At 39.5% G+C, this 18,518-nt stretch overlaps 1 protein-coding gene across 1 annotated transcript in view; it reads right to left on the bottom strand.

The window, feature by feature from the left end:
* Positions 1–15,905, bottom strand: part of COL2A1 (collagen type II alpha 1 chain) — a 64,940-nt gene extending 49,035 nt beyond the window's left edge. Inside the window, exons 1-7 of the mRNA XM_088465959.1 lie at positions 15,613–15,905; positions 12,422–12,631; positions 11,306–11,322; positions 10,463–10,495; positions 10,272–10,304; positions 10,128–10,181; positions 8,274–8,366 (exon numbers count right to left, since the gene is read on the bottom strand). Coding sequence (XP_088322085.1) covers positions 8,274–8,366; positions 10,128–10,181; positions 10,272–10,304; positions 10,463–10,495; positions 11,306–11,322; positions 12,422–12,631; positions 15,613–15,706 — 534 coding nt within the window. The 5' untranslated portion in view covers positions 15,707–15,905. The remainder of the gene's footprint in view (positions 1–8,273; positions 8,367–10,127; positions 10,182–10,271; positions 10,305–10,462; positions 10,496–11,305; positions 11,323–12,421; positions 12,632–15,612) is intronic.
* Positions 15,906–18,518: the final 2,613 nt, after the last annotated feature.

Genomic DNA, 18,518 nt, shown 5'->3' with positions numbered 1-18,518 from the left:
TACATGTCTGTGGGCAGCACAGACGGTGTAATTGTTAGTATTACTGCCTCACAGCACGGAGGTCATGGGTTCAGTTCCCACCACGGCCCTAACTGTGTGGAGTTTGTATATTCTCCCTGTGCTTGCGTGGGTTTCCTCCGGGTACTTCCACACTCCAAAAAAAATATACTGGTAGGTTAATTGGCTCCCAACAAAAATTTTCGTGTATGTGCGTGAGCTTGTGGTAGGGAATATAGAGTGTTAGCTCCACTGGGGCAGGGTCTGATGTGAATGGCCAAATATTCTCTGTAAAGCGCTGTGGAATATGTGCGTGTGTTTTGTTTGACATTTATCTGTGTCACTTCGTTCTCAAACTGTTGTCAGTTAACCTTTTGCTGCTGAGACTTTTCTCACCTCAGTTCTGGGGCTATTTTTGCACTTTCTGGACATTCTAACATCTCTAATTTTTTATGCAAGAAGCCAGGGCCGTAGCTAGGGTAGTGCGGCCGGTGCCATCGCACAGGGCACCACAGGTCCGGGGGCGCTGTTTGGGCAAGTCAAATTTCTGTTTATTATCATTCTTTCTTGTGGCTTCCTCTTATTTCATCCCCAGCATCTCCTGGCCTTTCATATCTCTTCCCTGGCACTTTCCCATTAATCCATGGCCCTTTTTTGGGTGCATTATGTCCCTTTGAAAAATGAGGGGGCGCCAATGCTATTTCTGGAACAGGGCACCAAAAAGTCTAGTTACGGGTCTGCAAGAAGCAAACACAAATTATAAAATTTTTTCAGACTTTGAATTTACTGAAAATGCTATTAGTATTTTTTTTCTTCTAACACAACAAATAATATGTATCAAAAATTGCCTCTTTTTTATTGTGTCCACAGATGACAACCATATAATAGCTACTAAGGGTGCACATCATTTGAAAGTGGGGACTTCCCTTTTCAATTGAGTGTTCCCCTGAGTTTATTGATGGCATGGTAGGGGTGATCCTCCCCATCCTTGAACATCTTTATTTTTCTGCATTGTAGAGGGTTATTATCTAATGGTCACACAGATCACAGAGAATAACGTATAAAGCTGCACATAGTTTGAAAGAGGATACTCTCAATTTTTGTTTCCTGTATGGTATGGAAGCCCTGCCCCCTGAATGATCATCATGGGCCATTGCAATTACATCATTCACCGTTTCTGACTGGTAGCAATTACCAGTGAGACTTTGTAGGTATATTTAATGTTTACTGTTAGATATTGGTAAAACAATCTGTGCAGCCATTTGTCCAGTCAATTAAATCATTGTGTGTGGAAACTGTAGTTGATGATAACATTTTGTACTGTTTCCTGTCATAATGGGGACAAATTGCGGGCAGTGCCTACAAGGTGCCATTGCCATCACCATATTTATGTTTGCAGCCCCAGAGGCTGTAAGTGCAGCACATGCGCGTCCTCGATCACAGGCATTATCTGCAAATGAATTGACCCCAATGTGTTTAGGAACAAGTTGTGCCGTGCTTTTCTTTTTTACTTAATTTTTGTGAAAACTTATTTTTTGTCAAAAGGATATAATATTTTGCCCTTTTAACTAAGCAGCCTATCTATATACTGCAGCTGCTTTTCGTTGTTTACAATTGTTTTTATGTTGCTCTACCCCTCAACCTTTAATACTTCAATAAATGCTATATTTTAAACTATACGATTAACTCCCAAGTGTGACCCACACAGAGTTCCCCCCTTTCCTCTATAGGCACTTGTGGGACTCATCCTCAGCATTTTTGATGTACGTGCTGAGAATGAATCAGATTCATCCTTAGCACTCATGTGGTTAAAGTGCAATTATTCCTTCAGGCCTTTCTGTGACTTATTTCCTCACTGAGAACCTTTTATCTTACAAGGATCAGGAACCTCCAACGTTCCTAAGTAGTAATATCTTAAATGTGACTTTACAATATCGCTTAAGGTGGGTACACACCTGACATATAGATCCAGATATAACTGTAGATGATGGTCATTCACACAAACTGAACGACCATCATTCATCTGGCAGCCGCGGGTCCCACTGGCCGCTGCATGTGCACGAGCGGTCTGTGCAGCACAGCCAATGCGATATGTCTGAGAACGACGTCGTTCCGACGTCGTTCACAGATATATCATCTATACACACTGACCGACAGGCAGCAGATATATTGGCCGGTCAATTTATCGGCCAATATATTGGGCAGTGTGTACCCAGCATTATAGGGGCCCATTTATCATTAACTATTTGCAGCATATTCCCCCGAAAACACCAGTTTTCAGGGGGTAGCACTAGCTGCAAATATTTAGTATCCCCAACATGTATTACGGATGGACACATCCTCCATTTCCGACAGCAGCCTCAACATCCATAGCTTTCTATGGGGGGTGCAATGCTGTAAAATTGACCAAGCTCCCTGAATGCAAAGTATTCCTTAGCTTGGCCCCTGCAGATAACTCCATCGAAAGATGGCATTGTGCTACTGTAGCCAATGGGCTATATATCGCAAAAATTACCGGGAGGGGAACAGGAGGAACCCTTCCTGGCAATGGCCACCTCGCATGCGTGGTCTGTTGGTCTGTAAAACGCACATGCGCAGGAGTCTGGCACAGGAGTGAAGAGACAGTCACAGGCAGGGGCGCAGAGGGGGGGGGGGAGCGGTTACAGTTTACCTGGGCCTGTGCTTCCAGAGGGGCCCGGTTGCGGTTGAACAGTTGTGAATATTAATTATAGTTACTGCGTATTATATTCAACTCCTTCCTAGCTATGCTAATACACACTGTGTATTGGGGTCCTTTGGGTAGAACCTAAATAAGCTAATTAGAGATCTGAAATGATCGTATTAGGGTATTATATAGAATTTCTGAGGGTATAAGATAACCGGTCAGAGTAAATGTTGATCATACTATATTGCTTAAGCCGGTTACTGTTCAACCGCAACACATGGAAATATGGTTACCATTATGTATCTTATATTGAAACAAGGAATCCATGTATTGTATTGATTGAATATATAGTAGTGCAATTGAGCTGGTATAATCACTAAGTCTATATAAGTTACATATATTCAACTATAATACATATTATGGTATGTTTCAGAAGATACATTAATATAAGACATATTGAGTAACGATTATTTGCTGTGAAGGCTTATAAGGTCTATGATTTACTACTATATAAAAGAGACATAGATTCTCTAATATCATAGTAATAATATGAATAGCAGCACCCAGTGAGTCAAGTGTCTTGATATTTTATTTCACATTCTATCTTTTTTCACTATTTCTTCTATCTATATTATTTTAACTATATTTCACATAATAAGGTTTTAATATATACCAATAAAGGTTATATTTTATGCGTTATTTGTATTTGTGCGCCTATAAAGGACATTCTGTTTTCTCATTTCTTTTGAGATATTGATTTGGTTCTATTGGTTTGTGTCCCAGGCAGCACCCCCAGACAATTAAAATGTGTGTGAAATAGTCAATTGGGGTTTCATCATAATAGTTAGTGCAGTGGTTCCCCTCCCCTTTCCCGTCAAAACTGAATCTACAATTGAGCATGATAATAAACAGAAATTTGACAGGCCCAAACAGCGCCCCCTGACCTGTGGTGCCCTGTGCGATGGCACCAGCCGCACTACCCGAGCTACGGCCCTGGGAGATGTCACCCCATAAGGACAGTTGTTTATCCCTATACTAGACTTAAATTTGCAATTGTAAAAATTTGGCATCAAATATCCTTATTTTGAATGATAATACATTAAATTTAATATGTGTCTAAATTATGTGTAATATTGTAAATTCAAATATGCATCATAATTAATTTATACAGTGTGCACTGTTACTGTATGTCAGTTGGATCTTTAATAACTGGTATCCAATTAAATGTAATAATGGATATAGCCTCACTATTAACACAGCACCCCCTAGTGGATAAACAAATCTTCTTGCAGATGGGTCATATTACAAAAATGTTTTAATTTTTCAATTGTAATCATATGTGAAAAGGCACATTGCTGTAAACTAAGCTTATACATAATTTTTTTTAACTTTTACAGCCATTCACTATATTTTGTTAAAAGAAAGTGGGGGAGATGTACTAAGCCTTAGAGAGTGATAAAGTACCAACCAATCAGCTCCCAACTGTCATTTTTTAAGCACAGCCTGTAAACTGACATGAGCTGATTGGTTGGTACTTTATCTCTCTCCAGGGGTGTGCATCTGAATTTGGATTAATTTAAAAGACTAGTATAGGCAAATAAAATTATTGTTGTTACAGGACTTTCCGTAGTTTCTACAATGATGGTTCTAGTAATTATGGCCCTCATTCAGAGCCGTACGCTCTGAGCAGAGCGCACGCTCTGAATGAGGGCCGCCCTCCATGAAAACGGAGCGTCCTCCTGGACGCTCGTATAGCTGTGGGTCACCACCCACAGGCTATACGAGCGTGCAGTTTGATGGCCGCGATGGTCGTGACCATCGCGACCATCGAAACTGCGAGCCGGAGCCTGCGGTTGAGGTTTTCAACCGCAAGCTCCAGAGTGATTTTGGCTCTATCAGAGCCAAAATCACTCCCACTGACATCACTAGTGATGTCAGTGGGCCGGCTTCTGACGGGAGGCGTTCCCGTGGGAACGCCCCCGTCAGGGAGGCACGGCCCCGGCACGCCTACAAAAGGGGGCGTGCTGTCAATCAACATCGACAGCACGCCCCCTTTGATCAGACACAACGAGCGAAGGACTTTCCTTCACTCGTCGCGTCTGGCGCATGCGCACGACGGAGCTCCCTCCGTCGTGCACATGCTCAGTGCAGAACATCGACCCACTTGCGAGCGGACAGCCGCTCGCGAGTGGGTCTGAATCAGGCCCTATGTTTGCAATATTACCTGTATAAAATAAATGGTGAGTTCTAATGTAATTACTTTAGTCTTCAACTATTATGCAACACATTTTGTTAATTGTTATGGATATTAAACGTCACCACAGAAATGTGTGACCTGTAGCAAAGCACTAAACCTGTCAGGGGTGATTTAAGAAATTAGGATGGCTGTGTTCACATTTTTGGCAGGGAAAGCTCTCTGAAAATATGGCACCTGGTCTGTGTAGAAAAGAGCAAAGACCCTGAACAAAAGAATAGCATACATCTATGTCTAACATATACAGTCCCTTGAAATATTGTTAGTTTAAATTTAGGGTTTGGGTTTTTTTTTATTTACCTTATAAAGTTGGATAAATTAACACTGCATTTAGGTGAAACATATGCATGGAACCATGGGCCCCGAGAGGGGGGGGAGCGGGTACAGTTTACCCGGGCCCGGGCTTGCTAGAGGGGCCCGGCGTCGCTCCCAACCCCCCACCCCCCTCCCTCACAGCAGCTCAGCACACAGCTTCTGCTGGGCTGCAGTGCGAGACTGCTCGCAGCTGCTGCAGCAGCCGGAGCAGTCTCCTATGGCTGTGGGGGGGAGTGATCACACTGATCGCGCCCCCCCCTGCTTAGCGCCGGGGTGGGGGGGTTACAGCGCCCACCTCCCCAGCGCGTAGCGGCACTGCAAAAGTGATTTTTTTTTGTCAAGGGGGCGTGGCCACGCCACCTGCGATTAGGCCACGCCCCCACCTTTACCTGAACCCGGCCGGGCTCTCTACGGCCTTGCATGGAACTACAGCAACCGATCAGTAAATTGTTTTTAATTGTTTAGAGTTAAACAATTAAAGCAAATGTCTGTTTGGTCGCACTGAATAAGTGCAATACAGTAATAGTTTTACTCCTACCTCGGCCCTAACTGCCCTAACTGTGTGAAGTTTGTATATTCTCCCTGTGCTTGCGTGGGTTTCCTCCGGGTACTCTGGTTTCCTCCCACACTCCAAAAATATACTGGTAGGTTAACTGGCTCCCAACAAAATTACCCCTGGTGTGTATGTATGTGAGCATGTTATAGGGAATATAGATTGTAAGCTCCACTGGGGCAAGAACTGATGTGAATCCAAATATTCTCTGTAAAGCGCTGCGTTATATAAATAACTGGTAATAAATAAATAAATAGTTAATTAGCCCTATTGGCTATCATGTACTTGATCAATTAAAGTTGGTGACTGATTGATAACATAAGAAATGCGCACAGGGTGTGCTGGATATGCATCCGCACACCTCTTATACAGCCCCAAACTCTACCTAAAACTTGTTCTCCCCACATCTCATCCAACTCAGGGGAAGAGGCAGCCTCCTTTTGCATCAAAGATGGCCAATTTGGAACTGCTCTATCCAGATAGAGTAGTTTCACTTTGGCCATCGTAGGTTCAAAATGAGGTTTCTTCTTCCATTGGAGCCAGCTGAGAAGCTGGGAAGAGACAACAGCAATGAACCAACTCCAGGCTCTCCCGGTGAGTAGTCTATGATGGTTAACAGTACTACCTCACAGCACTAAGGTCTTAGGTTCAATTCCCACCACGGCCATAACTGTGTGGAGTTTGTATATTTTCTCCCTTGCTTGCATGGGTTTTCTCCTGGTTCTCCACCTGTGCATTTGCAATTTGTTATTAAATAATCCCTGTATTGTTGAATTTAACAATTTACATGTAACTAGTCTTGTCACATCGATCAGCCTGGGAAATCAATGTTAATTGCAAATTACAATATATGATAATTTTTCTATGATGGTAGAGGCCTGTGCTCAATTTAGTGCATACATTTATTCAATAATCGCATTAATTGCACTTGAGATATTAACATCTATTTGCTCTTTACATGTTTCTTGCATCATGCTAGTATAGGCATATATTTTATATATTTAATTGGTGAAACAGTGCAAAATGATTGTATTATATTATTCATATAAAACATGAAGAGTCTGCATTACTACTGATCATTCCCAAATATGTATCTTGTAATGGTCATATTTACATTTTGTGCATTGTAATGGTGACAAGAACAGAGTGACAGGATGTTTGCTGAAAGGTCAGCAAGGTCACACAGACCTGATTTGGGGATTTAAACAAGGGTTTCAACATGTCTCCCAACATCAGTGTCATACTGAGCATTTAAACCCCTTTATCTTGTGTTCTATTTGTTAATATCCCATACATGTGACGGTTATATCTTTCTTTTTAGCATTACTAATCAGTATATTGTAGAGCCAATTATAATTCATCTTGATAATGTTTTTCAATGATCCAATGCAATACTTAAATATCTTAACTTTATTTGCATATTTGAATCTCATAACTTTATTTAAAAAAGGGCAAAACTGCTAAATTCTTTGAATATTACCATTCACTGTAATTGTAAAAATAAGCACTAAAACAAATATTTTTGTCCAAGAAGATCTTATTCATAGCTTTTCCCCATATTTGCACTACAGTAACTTTATTAAATAAGCTTTTGAATATTGCTTGTCATTTGACTTACTGCCAATTTTTCTATTATCCTACATGGTACTGATTATACTGTGCAGTCCTATAGTTTCTGGTTTCTGGTATAGGCTGTCAGTTTCCACAAATGGGGTTAATTTTGAACACTAACTTTATCAGTGCTAGTTTTCCCCTATTTGTTCTTCGTGGAAGTGTAAAAGAACACCTAATGCCCCTTGATTCAATGGATGTAGCCATTTTGTAGGTTAGTAAAAATTAATAAAAATACAGTCTAGAAATTCCTCTCCCATCATATTCAGGATTTCCCCGTCTTCTAATATGATCAGGTCTAGATTAATCATTGATAAATTCTCTCGTACTGAACGTACTTTTAACAGTACTGTGGTAAATAAAATGCATTTGTCGCTATGTTAGGAAGGTTCTTTGAAGCTACCTTCAGATAACTTTATTTATCAGTTGCTAGTGTTCAAGCAATATAATATGGAAACTTAGTTTAACTATTTTACTTAGTATTATTAGTATTATAAATTATTCAGGTAATCATCTGTCTAATAAATGTCACTCTAGGAACATCATGCTGTCTGCCTAGCATTAGCTTTTTCATGTTGGAGATATAGTGATGGAATGCCCGTGAATGGCTGTGAAGTTGGACAATCCTCTGCTTGTGCAGTATCCAGCAAAATAAGAAAAAACTTTCTGGGCAGAGAGGATTTTGTGTCAGAGGAATGCACACAAACCGAGTGATCACAAAGAGTGACTGTTATTCGGTCATTTGTAACAGTGAAGTCTTTCAACACTGTCAGCTTCATTTAGAGATGGAGGGAATATGTCCATGGTTGATATGAGCTAGAGATGTGAACTCTACGGATCTGTGGCAAAGGTTGGGTGCCAGAATTAAGCCTACTTACTCCGCCAAGGCCAGGAGGTCCAGGTGGGCCAGGGGGTCCTGGGTTTCCAGGAGTACCGGGTTCACCATCTCTTCCACGGGGTCCGAGAGCACCCTATGTGGCACAAGATAGGCACATTACTCTCCTCAGTCATACAAGATGGACACATTACTTCTCATTCATACAAGATGGACACATTACACCTCACTCATACAAGATGGACACATTACTCCTCACTCATACAAGATGGACACATTACTCTCCTCAGTCATACAAGATGGACACATTACTGCTTAGTTATACAAGATGGACACATTACTCCTTAGTTATACAAAATGAACACAATACTCTCCTCAGTCATGCAAGATGGGCACATTACTTCTCATTCATACAAGATGGACACATTACTTCTCACTCATACAAGATGGACACATTACTCCTCACTTATACAAGATGGGCACATTACTCCTTATTCAGAAAAGATCGACACATTACTCTCCTCAGTCATACAAGATGGACACATTACTCCTCATTCATACAAGATGGAGACATTACTCCTCATTCATACAAGATGGGCACTTTACTCCTCATTCATAAAAGATGGACACATTACTCCTCATTTATACTAGATGGGCACATTTCTCTCCTCAGTCATACAAGATGGACACATTACTCCTTAGTTATACAAGATGGATACATTACTCTCCTCAGTCATACAAGGTGGGCACATTACTCTCCTCAGGCTTACAAGATGGGCACACTACTCCTCACTCATACAAGATGGATACATCACTCCTCGCTCATACAAGATGGGTATACTACTCCTTATTCATAAAAGATTGATACATTACTCTCCTCAGTCATACAAGATGGACACATTACTCCTTATTCATACAAGATGGACACATTACTCCTCATTCATACAAGATGGGCACATTACTCATCCTACAAGATGGGCACATTACTCCTCATTAATACAAGATGGACAAATTACTCCTCAGTTAAACAAGATGGGCACATTACTCTCCTCAGTCATACAAGATGGACACATTACGCCTCATTCATACAAGATGTACACATTACTCCTCATTCATACAAGATGGGCACATTACTCATCCTACAAGATGGGCACATTACTCCTCATTAATACAAGATGGACAAATTACTCTCTTCATTTTTACAACATGGACACATTGCTCTCCTCATTCATACAAGTTGCATACATAATTTCTCACTTACATATATATTCATAGTCTTGCAATTTTGAGAAATTATATCCTGACCATATAAGATGGAGACTTGTTCTCAGTCATAGACACATGATTTCTCACTTACACAAGATGGACACATTAATTGCCAGTCATACTAGATAGTTAAATTATACCCAAGTCATACAAGATGGAAACATTATATATCATCCATAGAAAAACAAATAATATCTCCATTGTGCATAACTGGAAAGTTATTTCTCAACCATGTGAGATGGACACTTCAGTCATTTAAGGTAAAGACATTATTTCCCACCACAAAGAAGGAGACAGTGGGGGACATTTCTGAAAACTGTTGTACAGGTAAATGTGTAGAGGAGGTGGTATTGCCCATAGTAATTATTAAGATGTTTGATATAATTTTCTAAACTATACTAGTTAAAAAAAAAACAGAATTGCTCTATGCTCTTTTTCTATACAATTATGTATGGAACTGTTTCAAGTAATATCCTCCAATATTTATAATCATTCATACAAGACAGACACATTACTCCTCATTCATACAAGATGGACAATTTAACAAATTACTTTATTAAATGTGCAAGGACAGAGCAACCAATCAGTTCCTGCACATTTGTACTGTTACTATAATAAAGTTTTTACTTACTTTCTCACCCTTGTCACCACGGTCACCTCTTGGCCCTTGCTCACCAGATGGTCCCTGATAAACAGCAATAATTTGTATTAATGACATATTGATCAATGAATATAAACATGAGAGATCCCTTTACTAATGACATCTATGGTATACCTGTGGTCCAGGAGGTCCTTTTGGTCCTAAAACCTGTAAAAAGACAGATAACTACATTATTTATTGTGCAAAATAATAATAATAATAATAATAATAATAATATTATTATTACTGCTAATACAACTATTGTTATACATATTCTGCTTAGTTCATTTTATTAAATGTTTGTTTCTTGGTAATAAAACACTTACATCTTTAATATCACCAGGTTCACCTTTCTGTCCCTAGAAATTCAAACAAAAAACAAAGAGAAATTAATTTAGTGTTAAAGATGAAAGGTGACTATGTCAGGGCAGAGATAGACAAAATAATGTTAAATTCAGGAGTTAAGTAATAAAACATGGGAGACAGCAGGGTATATTAAGGAGTCCGGGAAGTTAGGCACCTGTACATATTACTAGAAATTGCTCCTGAAATTTACATGACAGAGTTTTTTGTTTATGTTGTTGTTGCTTTTGGCTACCGGGATCCTGGGATTTGTCAGGCTCTAAGTTATGGGTTTTGCATGTTTCAATAATGTGCTCGTTAAAGTTATTATTTCCTGCTAGATCTAATTTGCTGCAATCTTTAGATATTACCACATCTGTATCATATGTGTCAATGAAGAGAATCTCCATAAAATTAAATATATTCTTCCTAGCTCTACACCTGTAAATGTAAAATAAAAAGAACTCCTTATCATGATTCATATGGGGAGTACCTATCTAGTAAGCCTACAATAGACACTTGAGACATTGTATTTATTGTTAAAATGTTGCACCTTTGTCCTGGTCCTTTGTGAAAGACTGTGGGGGAGATGTATCAAATTTTCTAAAGAGGTCAAGTGGAGAAGTTTCCCATAGTAACCAATCAGCTTCAAGCTATCATTTTTCAAGTACATTTTATATAGTGATAGCTAGAAACTGATAGGTCGGTTTGAACAAATTTTCCACCAATCCTCTTTGGTTTGATACATCTCCCCTGTATAACGTCTTATAGCTGATCACTCAAACAGTGTATATAGTTATTCAACAGTGGTAATGAAAATAGATTACCTTTAGCCCACCTTGCCCTGTTCATGGGAGGAAAAGTAGAAAAAAAGACAAAATGTTAGCTTGGGGTAATCTATATTTTGGTTCTTTAAACACTTAAAGTAAACAAAACAGACTCTCTGATGAAACATAGACAGACCAAAGTACAGACAAAGGTTGGACACATTGCAGGCCTTCTTCCCTTGAAGAAGTTAAGTGTTAAATCACATGACATGAAACATCCTCTACTTAACGCAGTGTTCTAACATGTTCTATGATTTCAATTGGACCATATCTGTGGATTCCTACTTCCGGGGTGTACAAACACAATTCAGTGCAAGATGGTCAAAAGAAGAATTAATGAAAAGAGCTATTGATTAGGTAAAACGTGAAAGGTGTTTAGTTTGCCAAGCCTTTCAATAAGATATGTGGTCATTTTTCACATGAGTAGTTCAACTAGAGGTAGCTAGAAAATGATTAGTTACAGGAAACTTTTGATACAAACATAAGTTATGATAGATGTTATGTAAGACTGCACATGGCACTGCTAAACATACATCAAAGCAAAAGGGCCTAGCTCATTAGCTGTAGGAGTTGTAATCAAACATAAATGCTGTTTATGGTTACAGTGCTGACTGTGCAGTATAAGTCATTAAAAAGAGTACCTCATTGATAGCTTCTGCCTATAACAAAAATGTAATATTTCATCTACTGCCTGAACCATGAACAGGTTAATGCGCTTTTTATATTTATAGCATTTGGTTCCTTCAGTGTGTGCTTCCAATCTGACTGCCAAAAGAAACCGCAGGAGGGTAGACCTGTGGTTTCAACAAAAGGCAAATAAAGGACACACAGCCTCTCCTACTCTTGTGATGTCTGTAATTGAATAGAATCAACGCTTTAATCATACATAACTGTACTATTAAAAGATTGGCTATACCTTCTCAATTTTGAGAGATGCAACGTTACCGAATAAGCATACTATTGGACCTATGGATTATATAGGCAGAAGTATAAACAGGAGGTATCCTTTTTAAATGCAGCAGGGACCTATGGTTGGCCAGCCTGTTAGAGGGAGCATGCAATCCATAGGTATGCACAAGTAATTTATTTATGAAACACAAATAAATAAATTACGACCACTGGTGGTGGAGGACTGTTCAGTTGGGCAGATGGGGCAGCACTCTCCAAAGGGGATCTCAGCATTAGGGCAGTCTTTAGTGTCCTCGCAGATTATCTCGTCGCAGAGAATAGTCCCAGTGTCACAGACACAGATTTGGCAGGGTTCTGGTTTCCACACATCTTTGTCACTATACTTCTGCCCATCCTGCACGCAGCTCCCTGCATCCACTGTGCCAAAGGGCAGGGGGTGTTATAAATGTAGGAAGCAGCAGCAAAGGAGAATAAGCAGAAATAAAATAAAAGGAAAAAAATATATATCATACAGTAGTCATCAATATTGTCATATATTGCATTGTGTTCCTATATATATATATATATATGACATATTTAGAGAACTGCTCAAAAATATTGATATTCTCTAAATTACTAAAAATGTTTAATTATGATTCTTCATATATTAGTATAAAACAGTATAAACTCAAGATACTTTTTTATTAGTAGTAGCAGGTATAGTTCAATAATGGGTGTAATGTTAAACTTCACCAGATGGGGGCAGTGCTGAACCAGACAGAGGAAGGTGATGCAAGTTCAAATAATAGAGGCTGCTTGGGGTAAGAGGGAGGAGAAAGCCCTAGTGCAATATTGGCTGGCTCCAGTTATAGGAAGTTGTAATATAATAGTACAACACGAACTGTGTAGAATTGTTAATAACAGCAGGGTTCTCTAAGGTCATTCAGGAACTTTAAAAAACTGTTTGAAATTAGTATCCATTGTGGCTCTTCTATAAACAGTCCTAATACATATTTGGCTGTCATCTTAATCTGCAAATAAAATGCACCAGTCAATAGCAAATAATCTCTTTGTGCCTATAAATGATGCCTATAGCCACTACATGTCACAAAATAAACTGTGAAATTATGATGCATATCTGCATAATTGAGCTAGATTAAGAAAAGTAAATAAAATAATGATAAACTTGTAAAATGACAAAGGGGATATTATGGGACATTGTAAATCATGAACTGCGCTTCTTTATTCTCAGTCTAGCTCCCTTTGGGTACCGTGCCTACGCTTGGGTAGCCCAGAGGACCCTTAATGAATGGGTCTTTCTGTAAAATACACAGAGGTTTCAATTCACATTTCACTGTCAGGGGCCAGTTTAAATAAATATGGGCAGCATTTCAACTCCATCTGGAAACCATTTCTGCCATTCCTGCTAGTGCAAATAAACAATCACAATAGTCAATTGGGATCTTCAAATAAGGCCACATCTACCAGCTTTAAACTATATTGACATGTCTTAAAAGCTCATTGACTTTGACAAACAGTAGTGCAGAGTTTTCTGAGTTGGGATCCCCTTTAAATCATCCCATAGCTATCATCATGCAAGACAGATATTGGCTCAAATGTCATTTTTATCCACTAAATTACCCACTTAATGCACCAGCTTGATTTGGGCCTCTGATCACATGAAGGGTTAATTAGTGCTAACATGTCTACAAGGCCATTTTCCTGCAGAACCCTAGATCTATATAAAGTCTATTCTGCCCTAAGTCTATACGTTAAGTTTAAGTCTATACGTTACCTGAAGACTAGTTACACTTACATTTTTCACACTTCTGCACAACACAATATCTACATACACCTTACTGAATTATTTCACACTCTTTCTAACCGGCTTCTCTAAGATTTTATACACACATATATCCCTTTCTGCAGATGTCACTGTCAGGAATAAAAACCTTATTTTTTTAAGGAATGGAAGAATGATTCCAACAGAAAAAGTGGCAAATCGTCAAGAGAACATGCATTTCCCCTACTAGCACTGCAATGGATTTACAATCTGTAGTATACAAAAGACTTAAAAGGCTCATAAAGGAATTTTTTTTGGACCATTGGGGACCTGCCCAAGCAAGTTAAAAAATGTCTGCTAAGAAATAAACCTTCCAGCATTTATCTAGTAGATTTGCCCAGGCTGTGTGCTAGCCAGGTGTTTCCTCATATATTCCATTATTTTCTGCCAGTATTCTTAACAATACAAGAATAATTTGCAAAAGAAAAATAATATTGTGTATTTATAACTAGAGTAAGATCATTCGTTATTTTAATCATTAATGATAAATATTATATTGCCTTAAATAGTAATGATATGCTGTATTTGAAGCAATGTAATATATATTGCCTTAAATAGTAATGATATACTGTATTTCAGCCATTATCATATATTTTTTGCATTACACCTTGCACAAGTTGGGCACAGAAGAAAGGATTTGTATGGCAGTGGACCTATTTAAGGTCCCTTGGAATGAAATGTATGTCACAGGAATGTTTTCAGCACTCACATGGCTTCTGGAGTGAAAGTTCCTTTTAGTGATCATTAAAAAGTGTGAAAAATGAGTTTATGAAACAATGTAGCTCTCATGTTCAGAATATCATTATGCTAACACCTTATAATTACCAGCATCCACATGATTGCCTGGGCTACGTCTCAGTCTGGCGCTAATAAAGGTTACTTCTACAACCTACAGTAGTTCTCAACTATCAATCAAATGCTGAAATGTGCAGGTCTGGGTGAAGCCACAGGAATTTCCACGTCTAAAACAGTTCAGTGTCATTAAAAGCCTAATCTAGTGCTGTTTCAGCTGCTTCACAGTGGATACAGTTTCTCTGTATAACCAGAAAGCTTAATGATTTTCTGATATATTAGGTGAGCTGGTTTCTGATCAAGTCAGCGTGAGCTAGCTTAGACTTATTTAACCAGCGATAACAATAAATAAATACAATCTGGTGTAATTGTACAGTATTACGAAGCTCTGAGCACTGTATTCAGTGCACTAATATTTGGGCAATGTAAGGTAATAGCACATTCATGCAGCACCACTAATAGCTCCGCTGCAGTTGTTGCCAAGTTCAGTGAAGACTTTGGATGCTGTCACTAATAAGGATGCAACAACCTTGCTACTGTAGTGCATTTGGGATGTAACTCATTAGAATGATTACTAATTATCACAATGAATAACAGTTTGATTGAAAGGTCTGATTGCTTTAACCCACTTAGGTCTGGATAGAAACTGTCATTACAGTATCTAACCAGCTCCCGTCCTCTAACAAGTGCAAAAGAAGTGAAATATTTGTAACTGTATCTATAACAAAAAAATGATTAAAACAAAATTAAAGTCATTTAAAACAAAAATAAAGTTGTAACTTACGAATATCTTGATCTTGGCATCGTACAAGCGCTAATAATATGACTTGGGTGGCTGCGAACAGCACTAGTGTCCTTGAATCCACAAAGCTGAACATGTCTAAATATTAGACATGCAGAATCTTTGTGGGAATAAATGAAGAAAAGGAGGGGAGGAAAGGAGGTTGGCTGTCCCCAAAAGTTATCTTGTCTTCATGCAGCCGATTTCTTGGGAAAAGAAGGAGAATCCAGTACCAGGCCCCAGCAGAAACTTAGTACTACCTGCTCTGGGCCAAGGTACTGAAGTTATAGTCCTCACTGAGTTGAAGTCAACGTATATGCCCACATCTCAGTCCTCCCCTGCCCCCAGCAGTGCTGAAATCTGAGCCCCTCCACTCCTCTCTGCCCTCTCCCCATCACAGCAGACCCCTCCTTCTCCTGCAGGGACCCCTGTGCGAGACTTGCCACACTCTGTCCCCTTTCCCCCACCTCTCTCACTGTCCCAGCCTCCCCTTCCCTCTGCCCTGCCTCCCCCCCATCACCTAAACTCTTTCATTCCTCTGTCAAGGGAAAAAAAGTAGCACCATTTAGAAAGAAGCAGGAGAGAGAAAAAAAAATCCCAATTTGCTAGAGCAGGACTCCTGAGTATGCTAAAAAGTTTTACAGGGGAGCTCTGGTACAGGAGAAAGTTTAGTTATGTGAGAGCTGGTCTGGGGAGGTCTCGCAGGTTCTTACGGTTCCTGAGAGTTTCTGGCTGGGACAGTGATACAAGGTTTCACAGGTGGCTTCTGGAGTATAACACATGTATAAGGCTCAGGGCACAGTGTATGGGGTTTGGAATGTCTCTCTGCTACTGTACTACTGTACATATTTTGCTAACTTCCTTATTTCTTCACTCGAGTTACTCCCTTACCTAATAACTCCATCCATCTAATATTGTCAGGAATGCACTACTGTCTGCTAAGGAGCCAGCTACCTGCAGCTGCAGTAACATGATGAATGAAATAAGTATTACAATTATTTAACTGCAATCTGTACGTTTGCATCTCTCTCTCTCTCTCTCTCTCTCTCTCTCTCTCTCTCTCTCTCTCTCTCTCTCTCATCGGTTTGATCTGTGTTATTTTATGTGTGTGAATAGAAATACAACTTATTTTAGCATCATTTAACTCTCTAAATTGTATCACTATTACACAGAATGTCTAGTGTGACAGCAAGAGTGTACGTGAATCATGAATGATCTTTCTATTGCAACCTCATGCTAAAGCTGGCAATTGGTTTCCAGGCTGATCCCGGGTCTGGCCAGGTGGTCCTGTTGAATGGGATCTATGTCTGTCTGCTTTTCCCTTTTGGGCTCTAAGTGCTGTAAGGGAGGGTCAGAAATTGCAATTTAAGTACCAGGTAAAAGTTGGATGTTCCATGAGACAAGGGTTTATTTAGCTGTATGCCATGGCTAATAAATGAATCAATATTTAATTTAACTGATTTTTCCTTCAGATCTCAGTGGCAATATCTGTGTGATGTGCTCGAATAAAAGAGCCTTCATTTGTTGTCAGATGCATGTCTGAGCACTCTTCATCAGTTGCTAATGGGTTTTTTTTTCAAAGCAATATTTCAATTATTTCAATCTTTCATTTTTGCTAGTCCCTAAAACCAAATTAAGTACATGTACAGTTCCTGTTCCATACTCCATTTCCATATGTAAGAAAAGTTAAAATTACGTTTAAAAAAACCTTTATATGCGCCCACACCTACCTCCCCCCAAAAAATAAATTAGACATTCATTTGCATTCACAATTTTGTTCAATGTTATAATTTAGATGACACCTACATTTCAAAGGCGGAGTTCAAGCTGAAATAAACATTAGCATATGCGGTACCCTGAAAGAGACCTATGCAACCAATAGCAATTTATTTCCTTTAAGTTTTTGATTGGATGAAACAGATCTCATGGGTGTAACCGGGGAAAACCAATCACAATAAGAGTTGCTCAGCCAATCTCTGTCGTCCTTCATTTAGAGGATAATTGCGTTGCCAAACTTAGTACAAATCAATACTATTCTGACTAAACTGTTTCACACATTCATTTTAGAGCACTTATATAGGGCTTTAAACCAGCAGTCATTGTTTGCATTGAGTCCTGCAAGTTATTTAAGCAATATGTAGTTGTTTATAAAGGGCAAATTGAGGTAACTTGAATGAGATATTAAATACTGGGTGTATTTATGCTAGGTGACAATTACATGGTTTGTATAACTAATTCATAACCTCACCTGTGTAGGAATATAATATATGGCTTGTTAGTACTACTGGGCATGGAATCATCTTCCATGTTAATACTTTGTTTAGGGCCAAAAGTTTTGGTCAAACAAAAGTGTTATAAAGTATAACAGGGCACAAGTTACAGTTGGTTGCATTGCCATAAGGTCTATTTCTGCATGTGTGTGTGTGTGTGTGTGTGTGCGCATATATACTACCACAAGAGCAGGAATCTCATATGTCCCACTATTCCCAGGAGAGTCCTATTTGCCTCAAAAATGTTAGCTTTTACTGTACATGAATTTAGACTCGTGATGAGTCTTTGTTAACAGATTATTTGGGAATAGAGGGCCTGATTCAGACCCGCTCGCGAGCGCCGAGCGCTCGCAAGCGGGTCGATGTTGCCCAAGTGCGCATGCACACGACGGAGGTGGCTCTGTCGTGCACATGCGCGAGACCCGAATAACGACGGCCAAGCCGTCATTATGGGTCTCGCACCAAAGGGGGTGTGCTGTCGATGGTGATTGATAGCACGCCCCCTTTGGTGGGCGTGCCAGGGGCGTGGCTGCCCAAACGGAGGCTACCACTGACATCACTATCACAGCCAAAAGCACTCCAGGGCTTGCGGCAGCGAGACCCTACCACAAGGGTCTCGTCGCAAGCCTGATGGTTGCG

This window comes from Taudactylus pleione, unplaced genomic scaffold (assembly GCF_031769625.1).
Source record: "Taudactylus pleione unplaced genomic scaffold, aTauple2 ptg000065l, whole genome shotgun sequence".
In the NCBI taxonomy this organism is placed as follows: Eukaryota; Metazoa; Chordata; class Amphibia; order Anura; family Myobatrachidae; genus Taudactylus; species Taudactylus pleione.
The sequence above is the reverse complement of the archived record's forward strand: the minus strand, read 5'-3'. Positions and strand labels throughout refer to the sequence as shown.